At 42.9% G+C, this 15280-nt stretch overlaps 6 protein-coding genes across 6 annotated transcripts; 2 read left to right on the top strand and 4 right to left on the bottom strand.

The window, feature by feature from the left end:
• Positions 1-13: 13 nt before the first annotated feature.
• V1516DRAFT_668651 (BAR domain-containing family protein) lies at positions 14-1716 on the bottom strand. The gene is made up of 4 exons (XM_066921037.1): positions 1399-1716; positions 1262-1344; positions 1148-1190; positions 14-986 (listed from the first exon to the last, which is right to left on the bottom strand). Exons 1-4 carry the CDS (start codon positions 1546-1548, stop codon positions 339-341), a joined length of 924 nt encoding a protein of 307 aa, XP_066780000.1. The 5' UTR covers positions 1549-1716; the 3' UTR covers positions 14-338.
• A 2161-nt stretch (positions 1717-3877) lies between these two features.
• Positions 3878-5462, top strand: V1516DRAFT_694182 (alkaline-phosphatase-like protein; the record flags this gene model as incomplete). Its single annotated transcript, XM_066923933.1, has 2 exons — positions 3878-4225; positions 4278-5462. The coding sequence occupies 2 exons, from the start codon at positions 3878-3880 to the stop codon at positions 5460-5462; spliced, it is 1533 nt and encodes a 510-aa protein (XP_066779999.1).
• A 172-nt stretch (positions 5463-5634) lies between these two features.
• V1516DRAFT_668645 (Quinolinate phosphoribosyl transferase) lies at positions 5635-6934 on the top strand. Its single transcript, XM_066921036.1, has 3 exons — positions 5635-5925; positions 6002-6210; positions 6278-6934. Exons 1-3 carry the CDS (start codon positions 5764-5766, stop codon positions 6801-6803), a joined length of 897 nt encoding a protein of 298 aa, XP_066779998.1. The 5' UTR covers positions 5635-5763; the 3' UTR covers positions 6804-6934.
• On the bottom strand, positions 6779-8338 carry V1516DRAFT_668643 (uncharacterized protein). The gene is made up of 2 exons (XM_066921035.1): positions 7951-8338; positions 6779-7889 (listed from the first exon to the last, which is right to left on the bottom strand). Exons 1-2 carry the CDS (start codon positions 8089-8091, stop codon positions 6912-6914), a joined length of 1119 nt encoding a protein of 372 aa, XP_066779997.1. The 5' UTR covers positions 8092-8338; the 3' UTR covers positions 6779-6911.
• Positions 8339-8760: 422 nt separating this feature from the next.
• V1516DRAFT_683295 (uncharacterized protein) lies at positions 8761-10953 on the bottom strand (the record flags this gene model as incomplete). The annotated part of the gene is made up of 1 exon (XM_066923501.1): positions 8761-10953. The coding sequence occupies one exon, from the start codon at positions 10951-10953 to the stop codon at positions 8761-8763; it is 2193 nt and encodes a 730-aa protein (XP_066779996.1).
• A 2292-nt stretch (positions 10954-13245) lies between these two features.
• On the bottom strand, positions 13246-14298 carry V1516DRAFT_661884 (uncharacterized protein; the record flags this gene model as incomplete). The annotated part of the gene is made up of 2 exons (XM_066920401.1): positions 13246-13333; positions 13391-14298. The coding sequence occupies 2 exons, from the start codon at positions 14296-14298 to the stop codon at positions 13246-13248; spliced, it is 996 nt and encodes a 331-aa protein (XP_066779995.1).
• Positions 14299-15280: the final 982 nt, after the last annotated feature.

Below are 15280 nucleotides of genomic sequence, written 5' to 3'. Positions count from 1 at the left end.
AATCTACTTCATATTGTGACAAGATAAGCATAATTAAATCTATGAACGCTATGCTCAGTGATTGATTGTGCCTAATTCATCTGGACCTAGATGACTCTCTCCATTAGCTCATTACAGTACATCAAATGATATCAAACGCTGTATATATGTATATGTATCTGTATCCTGAGTGTACAGAACGTCTACGTAAAATGTAAACTAATAAAAAAAGGAGTCATGTACAGGCAAAGTACTCAATGAGACTAACGATAAAGAGATAATCGGAACAACCAAATGGTAAAACAGGAACCAGAAACCAGATTGGATACCTGTAACAAGACTAACAGAGAAAGGCCCACTTACGCAGTAGCCTCACGATACTTGTTCTCCTGCTCGGTTTGTAATTGGTCAATCTCCGGAGCCAACTCGGAGAGTATCTCGAAAGATGCCTTGTGGTAGGCAAGCTGAGCGGCAACCAAATCTGTTAAGTTACGTAGGGGCTCGGGAGTGTCGAGAACACTTTTCATGGTCGAAACGGCTTCTTCAGTCGCAGCAACGAAGTCATCCTCAGCTTGTTCAACTTCCACTCGCGCAGCATCTTGTCGTTCTGGTCGCGCAGTACGAGCAGTGGTCTTAGCCGCATCCAACGAAAGGCGTGCGTTGGTCACTTTACGACGGGCGCGATCGGCCATCTTGAGACTGGTATTGAGAGACGTTGTAAACGCCGCATTAAATCGCGAAGAGATCAAGGAATCTTGTGCAAGCTGCGCTTCGCCAACACGTTCCTCAGCAACAGCATACTTCTCTAAAGCAACTCCAAGAGGATCGGACATAGGCAGTTGGTGCGAAGCAGAAAGGGAAGCACGAGAAATTGCATGGGCAAAGGTTTTAGGCGCATGTTTCGATGTAGACGTAAGCGCAGCCTGCGCCTCGGCGGCAGTCTGAGCCTGCGCAAGAGTCTGAACTTTTTCAGAGACCGTACGAGACAGATCTACAAAAGATTCACGCTATAAATAGAAATAAAAAATCAGCGTTAGAAGTCAGCCAAAACCAAAGCATCAGATCGTCAAATCGCCAAAGCATGAATCGCTACCCATAGCCAAAACCGCTCGCCTGATGGGCCATGACAAGACTGCAAGAATTGGCAATGCAAACAATATACACTTACAAGATTAGGAGGATAATCGTATCCTTCATGAGAATATTGAGATCTGATAAGTCATTAAAATCACAGCTCTTCAAAATTCGATTATAAAATAGTTTAGTAACATGGAGTACTTACGTAACAGCAAGAAGTTTGGTGTGGACAGCTTTAAGCGCATCGACGCGTTTCTCCAGATCGACATACTCCTGCGGCAATTCGGTCTGAAGAGCAGAGTATTAGCAGACAGAAGGTGGTCATAGAATATTTATACATACTATTTCCTCAGCATTTCCAAGGCGTTCTTGAATTAATCTTCCAGTTCGACGCGCAAAAGGTGAGATCGACGACGTAAGACCTTTGAGGCTCTCATTGACTGAGTCCATGTTAAGCGATCCCGAAGCAAACGGGTTAAAAGAAGAGCTCATTGTTGTTTCAATTTCGATGCGATTGTAACTGGAGCAACTAGAAAGCGTCTAGATTGTAAGCACAAATATAAGAGTTACAGAATTGCGATTTGGTCAGACGCTTAAACAGTTCAAAGCACGATCAAAGATTCGAACCTGTTTGTTAGTTGTTACCTGTTTGTAAAATCGTAATCAGCTAGGTTGCGCGTGATAGGAGGCCGCAGCTGCTGCTGCTTCTGCTGCTTAGCATGAGTCAGGTGATGTCCGAGTGATGCATATGGCCAGATACAAGTCTGACTGAGCGAATTCAAGCATGCAAAGTACAAGAAATACAAGGGACTGGTGTAATACGGCGGTAAGCTGGATGCATAGGCTTGCGATCAGTATTTGTATATTACAACATACATCTAATTCCTATCGACAAGATACTTGCTTTTAATCTTGTTTCAGTGGATGGAACTAATTATACCTAAAGTTAGTGATATATGAAATATCTCGATTGAATAGGCAGTCAGTACAAATAACTCGCTAGAAGTAAATCAGTTGTACATGCTATGGGTTGTTACCTTGAGATTGTGTTTTGCTTTTATTTCGAGGGGAATACTTACGGTTCAAACAATTAATATACCATTTGCGGAAATAGAGAGTGCTCTGTGAAATACCTTTGTGGTGAATGACTTTGGACGGAGGACCGTCCTGGTTGTAGGGTGGGTTGTTATATCAACCCCCACTACGCTGAAATGATATCGAACTGTTTTATCGCTTGATACCATGGTATTGCAGTCAAGCAAAAGGCTATTACACTAATATGAAATTGCACTAATATGAAGTTAAGAATTATCCAGTCATAGATTGGTTGAATCATTCCGAACACCCGATGCCAAATATAGCATCGAGCATGAAAGCAAGCATTTATAATTTCATTTCCTCTTCTGGTGATGAAATTGAGACTTACGAATCCTGCATATTCTTATCTTTTGGATAGTCAGTGGGGTGTTAGGACTCTAAAGCAGTGACAAAACTTCGTCTTTGTACTGCTGTGAATATATTTTAGCTTGGACTTGGATTTCCGCTCTACTTGTCCTTTGAAACACAATCTTTATGATCAAATATTCTCACAATGTCGAAGACATCCTTTTCATGTGTATTCATTCACTGGATGCTAACACCAGTCGAGCAGTAACAATTTCAAAGTGGAGGTTGCCAAGCTATGCCGAGAAATTTGCTGAAAGGCTCTTCTTCATCGGACGAGAGAACTTCATTGTCTGCTCTTCAAAACGAATCTAGAAATCTAGTGTTCCTGAGGTGCAATCGGCAGCAACTGAGCAATTGAATAGCGTGCAGCTTTGTTCCTCAAAACGAGTATTCAATCTGATATCAAAATTCGTACCTTCGATGCTGATTGCATTTGTTATCATTTTCATGCCCTAATTGAGATTGGTAGTGGAGTTGATGTGAAAGGCAACCAAGCACTCTGTGGCACATCGTCTCATCCGGTTCCTTAACTTCCTGTCTATGGCCAATCGTCACACGCACGTGTCCGAGCCTCACGCACGATTCAGCCGCATGTATTCGTCGTCGAGGTTGGCGAAAGTGTAATTTGCTTGTCTGATCTTTTCTGATAAATGCTGGACTTTTGGCGCATATTTTGAGCTTTATGCCTTTTTAGCTTGTACAGTCTGAGTTATCAGCACGAAGTCAGAACTCTACGTTGAGAGCCGCACAGAACTGTCGTTGGGCCAAGTCTTTTGCCCAGCCGGGACTCGGACTCTGGCGTAAAGATCCTTCAATTTCTCCGTCAGAAACCTCTTTCTTCAGTTTGATATCCAGGCCAAGCCCGTCTGTTCTTTCTTTTCTGATTTAATATTCTCATTGCGTTGGCAAATATCGAGGTCTGCATGCCCTTTCTCGTTCTGTGAGTCGTCAGATGGATCCACGTGGACCTAAAGTCGCACTTGTATGTCGAGCACGTGTGTATTTATGATCACTCTCAACCTGCCTGATCCGGCCCTTAATTCTCTATATTGTCTCTATATGGCATGTTAATTGGCTGAATCCATGTTTTCTGAGTCGAGACTTTTGGTAGACTTTTTTTGATGTGCTTGGGGCTCGCTTTTTGTCGTCAGGTGGTCAAGTCCGTGTGTTTTCTTTCTCCAGTCACCTCGGTTCAACTTTCGTTCTTTGCCAGAAGCCTCGCAATAAAAAATTTCTTTTGTTTAGTTTGCTCTTCGTCGTTGCTAATCATAAATACCCCTTGTGTTCTCCCTTGCATTGCAATTGTTCACTCCTTGCTTGACATCGCTAGACATTGACACATTCTTCTGAATCATAATAGACTTAGCTTACCGAAATGAAGTTTGCTTCTGCTATTGCTGCTGCTGCAGTTCTGGTTATTCCATTTGTTGGAGCCACTAATTCCACGAAGCCTAGAAACTACATTTACTTTCTTCCTGATGGCTACGGTCCTGCTTCTGAGACTTTTGCCCGAGATTATGCTAATTACAAGAATAACGATACCAACAAACTACCGGTTGACAACTATGCAATTGGTTATGTTCGAACTTATGCTTCAGATACACTTGTAACTGACTCGGCTGCTGCTGCAACAGCTTATGGATGCGGCATTAAGACTTATAACGGTGCAATTGGTGTTGACCCCTCTTTCGCCCCGCATGGTAATATTGTCGAGGCTGCTAAGGTAAATTTCTTTTTCATCAGGCCATCCTTTCAATTCTGACTTTAATTACTAGCTGGCTGGCTTCCATACCGGTTTGGTTTCCACATCGCGAATTACGCACGCTTCGCCGGCAGGTTTTTCAACTCACGTCTTCGATCGCGATAGTGAAGCCGCAATCGCAGATCAACTCGTTGGATATGCTCATCCTCTTGGTCGCGTTGTTGACATCATGATGGGAGGCGGACGTTGCTTTTTCCTTCCTCAGTCTGATGAAGATTCGTGCCGAGATGACGACGTTGACCTTTGGTCTCTTGCTCAGACAGATTACAACTGGACTATGACATCTGGCCGCGAGAAATTCGATGAGCTTTCCAACGGTCTTGAAGGTGGAGAAATTCCTTTTGCCTTTATTCCTAATCTTTCTCATATGATGTACGAGGTTGACCGAGAGTCTTCCCTTGAACCCTCTCTTGAGGAAATGGCTATTACCACTCTCAACTGGTTAGATCGATTATCGAAGGACTCTGATAAAGGTTTTTTCCTTTTCATTGAGGCTGCTCGTATTGACCATGCTGGCCATAGTCATGACCCTATTGGTCATCTGCATGATATTCTAGAATACAACCGTGCAATGGAGGCAGTTATTCAATGGATTGCCACAGACCATACCGATACCGCCCTTCTGTCTGGTGCTGATCACGAATGTGGTGGTTTGACGATGGGAGTTCCGGATTACGCTTGGTACCCTGAGGTCCTTGAGCCAGGTTCGGGATCTGCAGAGCACTTTGTTTCCGTATACGAAGATTGGGAAGAGAGTTTTCCAAATGCCACTCAGGATGCCAAGAATACCTATGTTGCTACTCAGATTTTTGAACCTTACGGTATTTTTAATGCTACTGGATCCGAAGTTACTGGGTTTTACAATGCTTCCGATCCTGCTGTATATATGGGAAATCTTCTTGCAGCGCGTGCCGGCATAAACTGGTCTACCTTGGGTCATACTGCAGTGGACATCACTCTTTTTGGGTATGGCATTAACACCGACAGTCTTATTGGTAACTGGAACAATGTTGAAGTTGGCCACTTCATGGCTTCGCAACTTGGTCTTAATCTTAGCATAGCTACAGAAAAACTCCAGGCTAACGAGAGTTTCGTTGGTGGCATTTTGGCGGATGCCTCTGCTTCTTCATCTACTAAGAAGCTTCGTAAGCGTCTTCTTGCAGACCATGAGTCTGTACACCTTGGTCACAAACATTAAGTCGAAGTTATGTGGTATGAGGAGAGAGGAAGCGAATAAATTGGGTTTTAAAAAGTGAAGTTAGCCAATATAGATTATAATTAATTGAATGGGATTGCTTTAATAATGCTTTGGGATAAATAGTTTACAGTGCGCAAGTACTGTCTAGTAAAAGATTGCGTTCGTTGGGTGACCACACAGCCTGTCTTTTTGGAGGAGACTTTGTAGATTCGGGTTCATCACTAAAACAATTCCTTGTCTCTCTGCTCAGTTGGACAATTTACTAATTACTACAATTCTGAACAAATAGAAAGGAGTTCCGATGTCGTTAACTAATCTATCGTACAAAAATCTTCTTCCACAATCAGGAGAATGGAAAAACGACATTCGGCGGTTTCTTTCAGAAGATGTGCCAGCCTTTGATGTTGGAGGATATGTTGTAGGTGATTCTGTAAAGACGGCGACATTGAACTGCAAGCAATCTGTGAGTTTACTATTTAAGATGGATTATTCGATGATTCAAGGCTGAAGTACTATGACGCTAACTTCATTTTTCCAAGGGAGTGTTAGCCGGAGTTCCATTTGCTCAGGAGTTGGCGGATCAATGTGGATTGCAAATCAGCTGGCTGATTTCAGAAGGAGAATTCATTGATACGAGCTCTGCAGGGAAGATTGCTGTCGCAAAGGTATCGGGTCCAGTAAATAGCCTTCTATTATTTGAGCGGACTGCTTTGAATATTCTTGCGCGGTCGAGCGGAATCGCGACGAAGTAAGCGGAAACTTTGTTACTGGTGTGGTTATTTATGGGCTTTTGAAATGATTAATCCCCAAGTTAGGTCGCGCAAAATTATCACGCTGGCTCGTGAATCAGGCTATAACGGAATCATAGCAGGCACGAGAAAGACGACACCTGGCTTTCGACGAATCGAAAAATACGCGATGCTGGTTGGTGGTGTCGATACTCATCGTTATGATTTATCGTCTATGGTGATGTTGAAAGACAATCATGTCTGGGCGACAGGATCTATTACAAAAGCGGTTTGCGCAGCTCGGTCTGTATGTGGATTTTCGACCAAGATCGAAGTCGAATGTCAGTCTGAGGAAGAAGCCGACGAAGCCATCAATGCGGGCGCAGATGTGATAATGCTTGATAATTTTGAAGGTGACGGGCTACGAGTGGCTGCACAAAATTTGAAGTCTAAATGGAAATCTTCAGGAAAATCTTTTTTGCTCGAATGTTCCGGTGGTCTCCGCGAAGAAAATATTGAAGCGTATTTGACTGATGCAATTGATGTTTATAGCACTAGTAGCGTTCATCAGGGAACTGGGGTTATTGATTTCAATATGAAAATTGACCATTAATTATAATGAGTCTATCTGCAGAAATAAACTGTAAAATAAAATAGAACAAAACTCCTTCCGGTCCGAATATGCCAAAACAAGAAATAAGCAATAGGTAGAAAAAAACAATCAGATCGGATTATCTCCTTCGGGCCATGAGTGCATGACGACTCGAACTTTTGTATCGCCATATTTATTAAGCATACGGCCATGTTCTGAACCATTACGAAAGTTCCGGTCCTCTTGTACACCATAGCCGCCGGTTCCCAACCCGTTCGAACCTATTAATCCCCACATTCCTGTATCAATTCCGCCTGACTGAGCAAGCGCGATGTAATTTCTGGGCGTCATATGTAGTTCAATTTCCTCCAGTTTTGGCGGTATCGAAGCAAAAAACTCTGCAGCAGGATATCGAAATCCTTTAAGCGATAAAAAGCGGAGATAAATACAATTTTGGAGAATCGGATACCATGTCTTCTGACGCACCTGCGAGAACAGATTCAGATGTAGCACAAACGTTTCAATAGTTGTCGGCGGATTGACCGCGAGGTTTTTCAAGCGCTCAGAAAAGGTAAATGCCTCACATTTAATTGAATATTGTACGGACAAGTTTCGCAGATTTTTGAACAACGAAAGACTGAAAGGATAATTCCATTCGCAGTTGACAACTTCCAGATCTTTGACCTTAAGTAGCAGTGGTGTGGCACGCTCCTCAATAGGGTATTCGCACTGTAATCGGAAATAATTCAGATGTAAAATCTCAACTGCTTGGAACGCATGCAAATCCACGGTGTCAAATAGTGCTGGATCCGCGCTTGCCTGGTTGGATATCAATGTCAACTCGCGAACGGTTCGGATCGGCCGAAGATAGTGTATCCATTTCGATGATCCAGCCAGGACGATCGAAAGTTTAGACAGATTCACACATGAGTCCAGAATACATTGTAACACTTCTAATCGGTGCCATTCACCCCAACTGGATGGAACTATGATCGAGAGCGATCTAATGTAAGAGGACACATTCCGTAATGAATAATTGAGCTGCAAGTATAAGGCGTCGAGAAGCTCCCAAGTCAGAGAAATATCTGCGAGCAAAAACTGTTGACCCTGGCCAATATTAGTACTGCTCAACGAAATTTGGTAAATGCAAGAAAATACGAAACCGTACTATTGAGTACAATCGGTTGCAGGTATAAGCCAGATTCTGCAAATCGTTGCGCGTGCCGGACTCTTCTAGATCGCTGTAGATAGCCAATAATATTTCCTGCGGAAGCTCTTCTAAATGGCACTCTCCCGCCATTCTCCTCATCTGAATAACTCGTTGCGATCTTCCTCTAGCTGATTCGGCCTGCTCTCGTAGTAGATTGGAAATACTAAGGTATCCAATTCCGAGTCTGGTGTTGGGTATCTTTCGAGCCGCTCATATCTCTTCACATACCCGACCTCATCAGCTTAAATTTCCGGATACAGAACTGAGAAAAGACTTTCTTCAATTGAGAATAGTAAGATTGTTAAGTTTACGTTAAATAATCCTGATTTTCTTGTGTAATTAGCTTATGTGGTACGAATTTGCTTTACATTTTAATCTTTTTTGCTCCGAATATGTAGCACGTGCTATCAGGAAATATTTGATTCTTCCTCAATTGCCTATTTTTCCAACCACACAAAGGAGCGCCAGGTTTTATTGCCATCGCAATTGACCATTGAAGATCTATCTGCTGAATTCGGCTTATTTTTCGGGCTGTTACCTTTCACATTTGAATTGATTTAGGGTTTTTTATTTTCTACCTTCATTTCAACGACTAAAGTCCATGTATGGTCTTGATTCATCTTGAAAAATCCGCCCTCAATTTTTGTTAAACAAATTTATTACATCGCAAATAGTAGACAAAACTAAACCACCTAAAATTTAGCACATATAATTCCAATACAAGCCAAGGGAAACACAAGTCAATAACGAGTCAGAAGTTCCTGAAGTTTAAGAGCCACCTCCTCCACAACCTCCTCCACCTCCTCCACATCCGCCTCCTCCGCATCCACCTCCTCCGCATCCACCACCTCCTCCACATCCTCCTCCTCCTCCACATCCTCCACCGCCGCCACCACAACCGAAACCATAGGTGAGTGGAGCATAAGGAGCATACATTGGGAACCGATACCACTCAAGAGCCATAACATCATACATAAATGCCATGTTTCGATCAATCTCTTGAAGCGGGCCTTTCCCATTTGCACCTTTATAACTAACAGTCGGCTGCGCCTTTGGCGTGATCATTCCATAGCTTACAGCTTCGAGCCAATAGGGATGCTTGGGGACTTGGCCGGTATATCTCATGTTAGCAGGTAAGACTGCAACCGACATATCGCCTCGAGCTTGGGCATCCATGCATTTTTGAGTATAAAATGCATCAATCCGTTCGGACTTCTGTTTCTGGAACGTAGAGGTGAGGCCAGAAATTGAAAATGACTTGTTTTGTTTCTTATAAATTCTTTTGGACTCACAAAAAGCACACGTGCAACGATCCCAATCTTCGCTAAATTCGTGAGAAAAGTATTTCTTACTTCTTCCAATCATCGGTCCGAGACTAGTACCAAGATTATCATCATGATCAATCAATGTACCGGCTCCAACAATGCTAAAAGCGACGTATAAACCCGGATCACATTGAAGGGTATGCCAAGCAAGATCAGCATCCATTGGAGGGGACAAGCTTTCTTTATGATATTTCCGGAGTAATACAAAATATATCACAAACCTATAAATACAACGCGCTAGTGTAGTTGCTCTAAAAGGTGACTCGAGATAACCAAATTTCGTCATGCGGTCTATGAAATCACACTGTCGAATAACAGCTGGCTCCAAGTCAACTGAAAAATCCGAAGGATTGTCGCCGTAATTGGTCAAAATATTGTGCAGATTGCGCATTTTCTGTCGCTTAGCAAGATCGGCTCTCGACTTCGTTCGAGCCGTGACCTGGAGATTTGGAGGTAAAAACAGTTCGTTGTCTTTAAGATCTAATCGAGATTTGAAAATTTCAACTTTCTCGTCCCATGTCTTGTTTGGAAGCGGAAGATCAGGGAAACAAGACGCTATAATGTCATTTAAAGATGCAGGTCTGAGGTCGTCAGAGACTGTCTTTGGATGACTCGACGTAAAGAAATAAGATAAAGAACCTTTAATTGGCTTGCCAAAAGAGGCATAAGCCACGATGTCTTGCATTAATCGTTCGGCGCCAAGTTCCTTTCGTAAAATAACACCTTCACAAGTAGAGCATGCCAGTTTGAAGTCTGATTGAGCCCAACCCGAAGCGTCATCGTGATAGAATTCAAGAGGCACAGATGAACCACATCTATAGCAAGTAACCCCAAGTGAGCTTGTATCATCAAAAATGTTAAAGCTGCGACCCGTTGATTTCTCAAATGCGTCAATTGCAGATTGGGAAACATTGTAAACCAAGTCTGAATTTAAATCGAGAGAATCAGGCAGAACTTCAACTATTTCTTGCCATGGCATTCGCAAACTGGTCACGAGTGAACGACGGTTAGACCGTACGAGATCTTCCCAGTACGCCCGCGGATGGAGCATATGAGTGTGCCAGACCATCAGCACATCAATGGGAGGCAAGTTGTTACTGGTGATTTCATACTCGCCGGGGAGATAAAAGGATTTTTGCAGGTCAAGAGGCTTGCGGTCGGTGGGTAGAGAATTAAACCATTGTTGGTAGCGGTCTACAGCGTGAGCAACACAGCTCCTGAACCGAAGATACCCAGGATCATAATCGCTGTCCTGAGGAGCCTTATCAGACAACTGTTTGTCGTAAATGCCGTACAACCCATCTTTCTTCATGACCATGTCGCGAAAAATTCGAAACACTCGAAGAACTTTCAAATGCGCGTAAAGTTCGTCAATGTTTGGAAGAGCAGTGGCAGGAATCTCTTGAGAAAGTCTGCCCAGAAGATTGCTTACTGGATTGCGCACTTTCGTTTGATATAATTTATACTTGACTCGCTCTCCGGTACCAAAGGAGTCACCCAATGTGGTTTCGATAAAGTTGCGATTAATATCATTGCGAGTGTCCGAGGGGAATTTCACGGAATCTGTGTCTGCGAGTGTGGTTGAGGCAGACAGAACAGACGCAGCTGAGGATTGAATATATTCTGCCTTTGCCATATTGAAATTTGGCGTTGACATTGGATTGATAGTTTGTGTTTTTGCTTGCAATTAACTAAAACTCTCGAAGGTGCAGCGCAGCCTATTTATGTACTTTTTTGCTTCCAAGATACCGTGGTTTTCCGTCTTAGTACAGCAACAGACAAACTCCGACTTAAGAGTCAGCCGTATGGGTCACGATGGACAGTTTTCGCTTCTCTGAGAAGCTAATCTACTTGGCTTAATAGTTTGTGGATTGCGATTCGCTGACTAGTTCTACAGCTCTTATGGACTGCGTGAAGCATTGAAGTCTAATCGCAGACTTCCTCCTATGCACGTTCATAATCTCAGCCCTAAGCCGGTACTCGGCTGATAAGCATTTTCCAAGAAACGCCAGCGGGGCTGTACCCATATCCCATGACGTCACAGGCGTTGACCACTTTAGTAGTGTTCGTCTGATAGCCCGACCAGAGTATTTAAGTTGAATGATTGCTCGTTCAATTCGTACAAAAATGTGGGTGCAATATTTAATAATAGCGTTGTGGAGTAATATCCGATAAGTCCAGGCGTAGTCGGCTGTTTCACGGTCATGTAGAGCGGAACACAACCGCTCCTGCGTCTGCACTTTCACGATAGTCGCACAGCCATGTTCTAGCGAGGCCGTATCCTAGGAAAGCCATCAGCTAGTGCAGCCGTGTCCTAGTGAAACCTTAAGTAAATTCTCCTTTAGTCTTTTCGAAAACCGCCAATTACCGATCCTGCCTAAGCCAATTTCAATATTAGCTTGTGAAAGACTTTATTATCGTTTGCATCTGAAAGTCGACACCTATCAGCAGACCGAACTTCAGTCAATCAGTCTATACCAACCAATTATATCCAACAGCAAGACTTATTATTGCTTATAGATTTTAGCTTAGCATGGCAATAGTGCCGGTCCAGTCCATAGAAACGAAGACATATAACTTAAATTACATCAGATCACTGAAAGTAGCGAGGCCTAAACGAAAACTGTTTTGCGAGAACGACCGATCTCAACTCTAATTATTACGGGCTTCGATGAGATAGTTTGTACTCTCAATGTCAGGGCTTGGACATGCCTTTATCAGACAAAGCCATTTAGTGTCATTCTATATGAAAAGCTTTAAATTTCTCACCATCTAAAAGGGATGCTGGTTCTGATAGTGTACACTTGAATAGATGTCCCACTCGAAACCGAGACGAATGTGCAATTGACAGATTGCAGCTTGGATTATTATAATACAGTAGTACGTCAGCATTGCCAGAACTTCAAGTTATGCCGTAGTGTTCAGAAGATGAGTTATTTTGGTCCTGGACTACTCCAGTGCAAGATGCAGAGAAACCTCAATTGAACCCAAAAATCTACTTAATGATCCTACCTAGTCAAGTCTGAAGTACTTCCGTTTTTGACGGCGTAGAATATGAGTTTATTACACTGAGATATCTCGAATCAGATTAGCTCTTGCGCTTTTAACTTTAAGGATGTGTCCCTGATATAATTGTTGAGAGAGATAATGAGCATGGCCCTTTCCTGTGAGCTCAGGCAAGAATTATACCTCAAGTGTAAGTACATGTCACTGAAGCGAAATTCCAAAAGAATTTTGTTCCAGCAAATTACTTAAGAGCTGACTAAAATAGCATTCGCATATACAGACGATTTGTGCAATGCTGTATGCTCTGGAAAAACTGATAATCAAAGCTCCGTACACGAAGTTTTGCTCAAAGACTGAAAGAACATAATATACATCCAGCGTGTCCGCCTAAAAGTAATTGGCTAAATTAGTTTGGAAACCACGATCACTACAGACACACTATTTCGAACAAGAGGCAAAATTCTAGAAACTCGCCAGGTAAGAGCAGATTCGGGAATCTGTTGTTTTCGTCAATGCTTAAAAAGGCCGCAAGCTTGATTTACCAAGAACTTTTCCCATTGGGTTATAATACTTCTGCCCATCATAGTGCACCCAATGTCCTCTAGCAGAGCACGGCTTTCGGTACTATCAGCTCCAATCGTCCGGCTTAGCTTACACATTTCGGTAGACAATAAATCATGATACAGTATACGCTAAAATGGCTAAAAATGGACCTTAAATACATTATATACAACTTCCGACAGACATATCATACGACAAACCAGTTGCCGGCGAAAACAAACTTTTCTGTTTCAAGCAACTAAACACTCGAAAACGAATAAAAACAAATACTTTTTAATTACCTCCCAATGAATTAAAGTAGAAGTATCAGCCAACAATAATGATCTCCAATAATTGGTTGACTCTACAATCTCAGAATCACCTAGATAGCATTCCATAGCGCAAGGCCAACAACATAACTCAATAATCCGCCCACAAGGGTCATGAAGGTGACTCCGACAACACCAAACCTAGTATGTGTTAGTATCAAATGCGCACATATTTAGTAATTATGAGCAAATACGAACCTCATGATACCAATTCCCCAAATCGCTCTTAGGATACCGCGGTAGAATGCCACGGCAAATATAACACCAAGTTTAGCTCTAAAATCGATTGGAAGGCTTAGCAGAAGAGAAAATCCCAAATGATGTAACAGAGCCGAACAGCGCCAGAAAAAAGGGAAATATGTAGGTAAGTCAATCAAAGATGTCCCGATCAATGGAGCAATAGGATCTTCTCGCTGGCCCTGACTGATTTGAGCAGCCGTCGAGAAATCAGCAGCGGCCTGAGCCTCCTGGCTGTGATTTCGGTGATGATGATGGTGATGATGATGATGATGATGGTGCTCAGGTCCAGCCTCGTTGCCCTCTAATTCAGTCGAGCTGCGCGTAGTAGTGCGAGAAATATTGTTGTCATCACCTTCGAAAGTCAAATCAAATTCCTGAGCGCCTTCACCGGAGTCATTTGTGTTCCCGCTGAGAGCAGTTGAAGCAATAGCATCATCATCAAATTCTGCAGTACCAAAATCACTTTCAGAATCGAGACGAGAATAGCGGTACTGCTTTGACGGAACGAGCTGGCCAAGCGAAACACGGCACTCAGCCAGCGACCATGTGAAACCAAGAATATAAGCTAGATGCCAAGTCGAAGTGCTCAAGGGGAGTAAGAGCGCATAATGTACTAACTCCTCGGCAATACCAACAACAAACAGGATCAAAGATGTAAAGTACACAGAACTGAGCGGGAAGAACGAAAGTAGTAGACGCAGACCTAACATAATGCCAAATCCCGTCAAGCCAAGTCCGATCGCAGAAAAAATTTGGCCTGCAGATAGTTGCACGCCATGCGTCGGAAGAAACAGCATTAGCAATGCCAGAACATGGAAAGCGGCTAGTGATGGCAAGAGAATGCGGAAATACTCTGAGCGATGCATATTTGCAGGCAGATCAGATCAGATCAGATCAGAGGATCCGAACAGAGACAAATACTAGATAACTGGAAAACAACAATGAAAAAAGTTGCGAATCCTAATCGATCAACTAATAGTGAAAGGCTCTTATCTGAAATTAGCAAATCAGCAAAATTTGAACAAAAATCGACGGAGTTATAAATATGAGAAGAAAAGAATGCCGAGTAAAAATTGGCATAAGAAATCATCTCATCGAGGAAAAGGATTTTCCAATTGTGATTGTCCCGTGACTCTGTGATCGGTTTGTGAATTGGGACTTTGTGAACCTATTTCACCCCGGATTTGGCTCCTGGGTATTCCATCTCTTTTTGTCGTTGTCACAAAATCAAAAGCCGACTTGCACGTGTCGATCTGTTTGGATCGGGCAATTCCGGTAATTGTTCATGCTGCTGTTTGGAACGAGAAGTAAATGTATCTGTGAGAACTCCTGAAGTCGAATCGGCGAAGTAAAGTGATATGGAAGGGACTTGGGAATGGGTAAAATGTGAGCTGGTACGCTAGTCCAAGTCAGGCTACGCTGGCGTGTCAGCTGTCTACGCGCGTACTCTCGTACTCAAAGAAAAAGCTAGACGATAATTCCAACGCATATAGGACATAAATGTTGCCTAGTCAGTTACGATTCAGAACGTGTAATTTTGGCCGCATCCGCAGTCTATGTATTAAGAACACTAAGAATTATATAAATCACGTGACTATTCACGTGATTTGACCTTGTGCCTGGAGAGATTACGTACCTCTCTGCTCTGCTAAGATTTCTTTGTTTCACTGAGAGAAAAAATCAATTCTGAACGACTGTTTTCGCAATTTAGTGGCTCTTGTATGCTGGCGGGTAGCAGCAGAATTTGCTGACTTTTGCTGCTACTGTTTAAGGAATTTGCTGCGATTATTAGTGGTTGAATCGGCTGGTTTCGTTGCGCGTGTGCAACTCAAACTTCCAGGCTGTGTG

Source organism: Lipomyces oligophaga, assembly GCF_038497815.1.
Source record: "Lipomyces oligophaga strain CBS 7107 unplaced genomic scaffold V1516scaffold_1, whole genome shotgun sequence".
In the NCBI taxonomy this organism is placed as follows: Eukaryota; Fungi; Ascomycota; class Lipomycetes; order Lipomycetales; family Lipomycetaceae; genus Lipomyces; species [Lipomyces] oligophaga.
Note: the sequence above shows the minus strand (reverse complement) of the source record. Positions and strands in the feature narration are given on the sequence as shown.

Coding starts and splice junctions, on each gene's coding strand:
- V1516DRAFT_668651 (XM_066921037.1), bottom strand. CDS start 1,548: ATGAGCTCTTCTTTTAACCCGTTTGCTTCGGGATCGCTTAACATGGAC. Junction 1,191..1,261: donor ACCAAACTTCTTGCTGTTAC/GTAAGTACTCCA, acceptor ATGACTTATCAG/ATCTCAATATTCTCATGAAG. Junction 987..1,147: donor ACGATTATCCTCCTAATCTT/GTAAGTGTATAT, acceptor TTCTATTTATAG/CGTGAATCTTTTGTAGATCT.
- V1516DRAFT_668645 (XM_066921036.1), top strand. CDS start 5,764: ATGTCGTTAACTAATCTATCGTACAAAAATCTTCTTCCACAATCAGGA. Junction 5,926..6,001: donor CATTGAACTGCAAGCAATCT/GTGAGTTTACTA, acceptor CATTTTTCCAAG/GGAGTGTTAGCCGGAGTTCC. Junction 6,211..6,277: donor TCGAGCGGAATCGCGACGAA/GTAAGCGGAAAC, acceptor TCCCCAAGTTAG/GTCGCGCAAAATTATCACGC.
- V1516DRAFT_668643 (XM_066921035.1), bottom strand. CDS start 8,091: ATGAGGAGAATGGCGGGAGAGTGCCATTTAGAAGAGCTTCCGCAGGAA. Junction 7,890..7,950: donor GCAACCGATTGTACTCAATA/GTACGGTTTCGT, acceptor AATATTGGCCAG/GGTCAACAGTTTTTGCTCGC.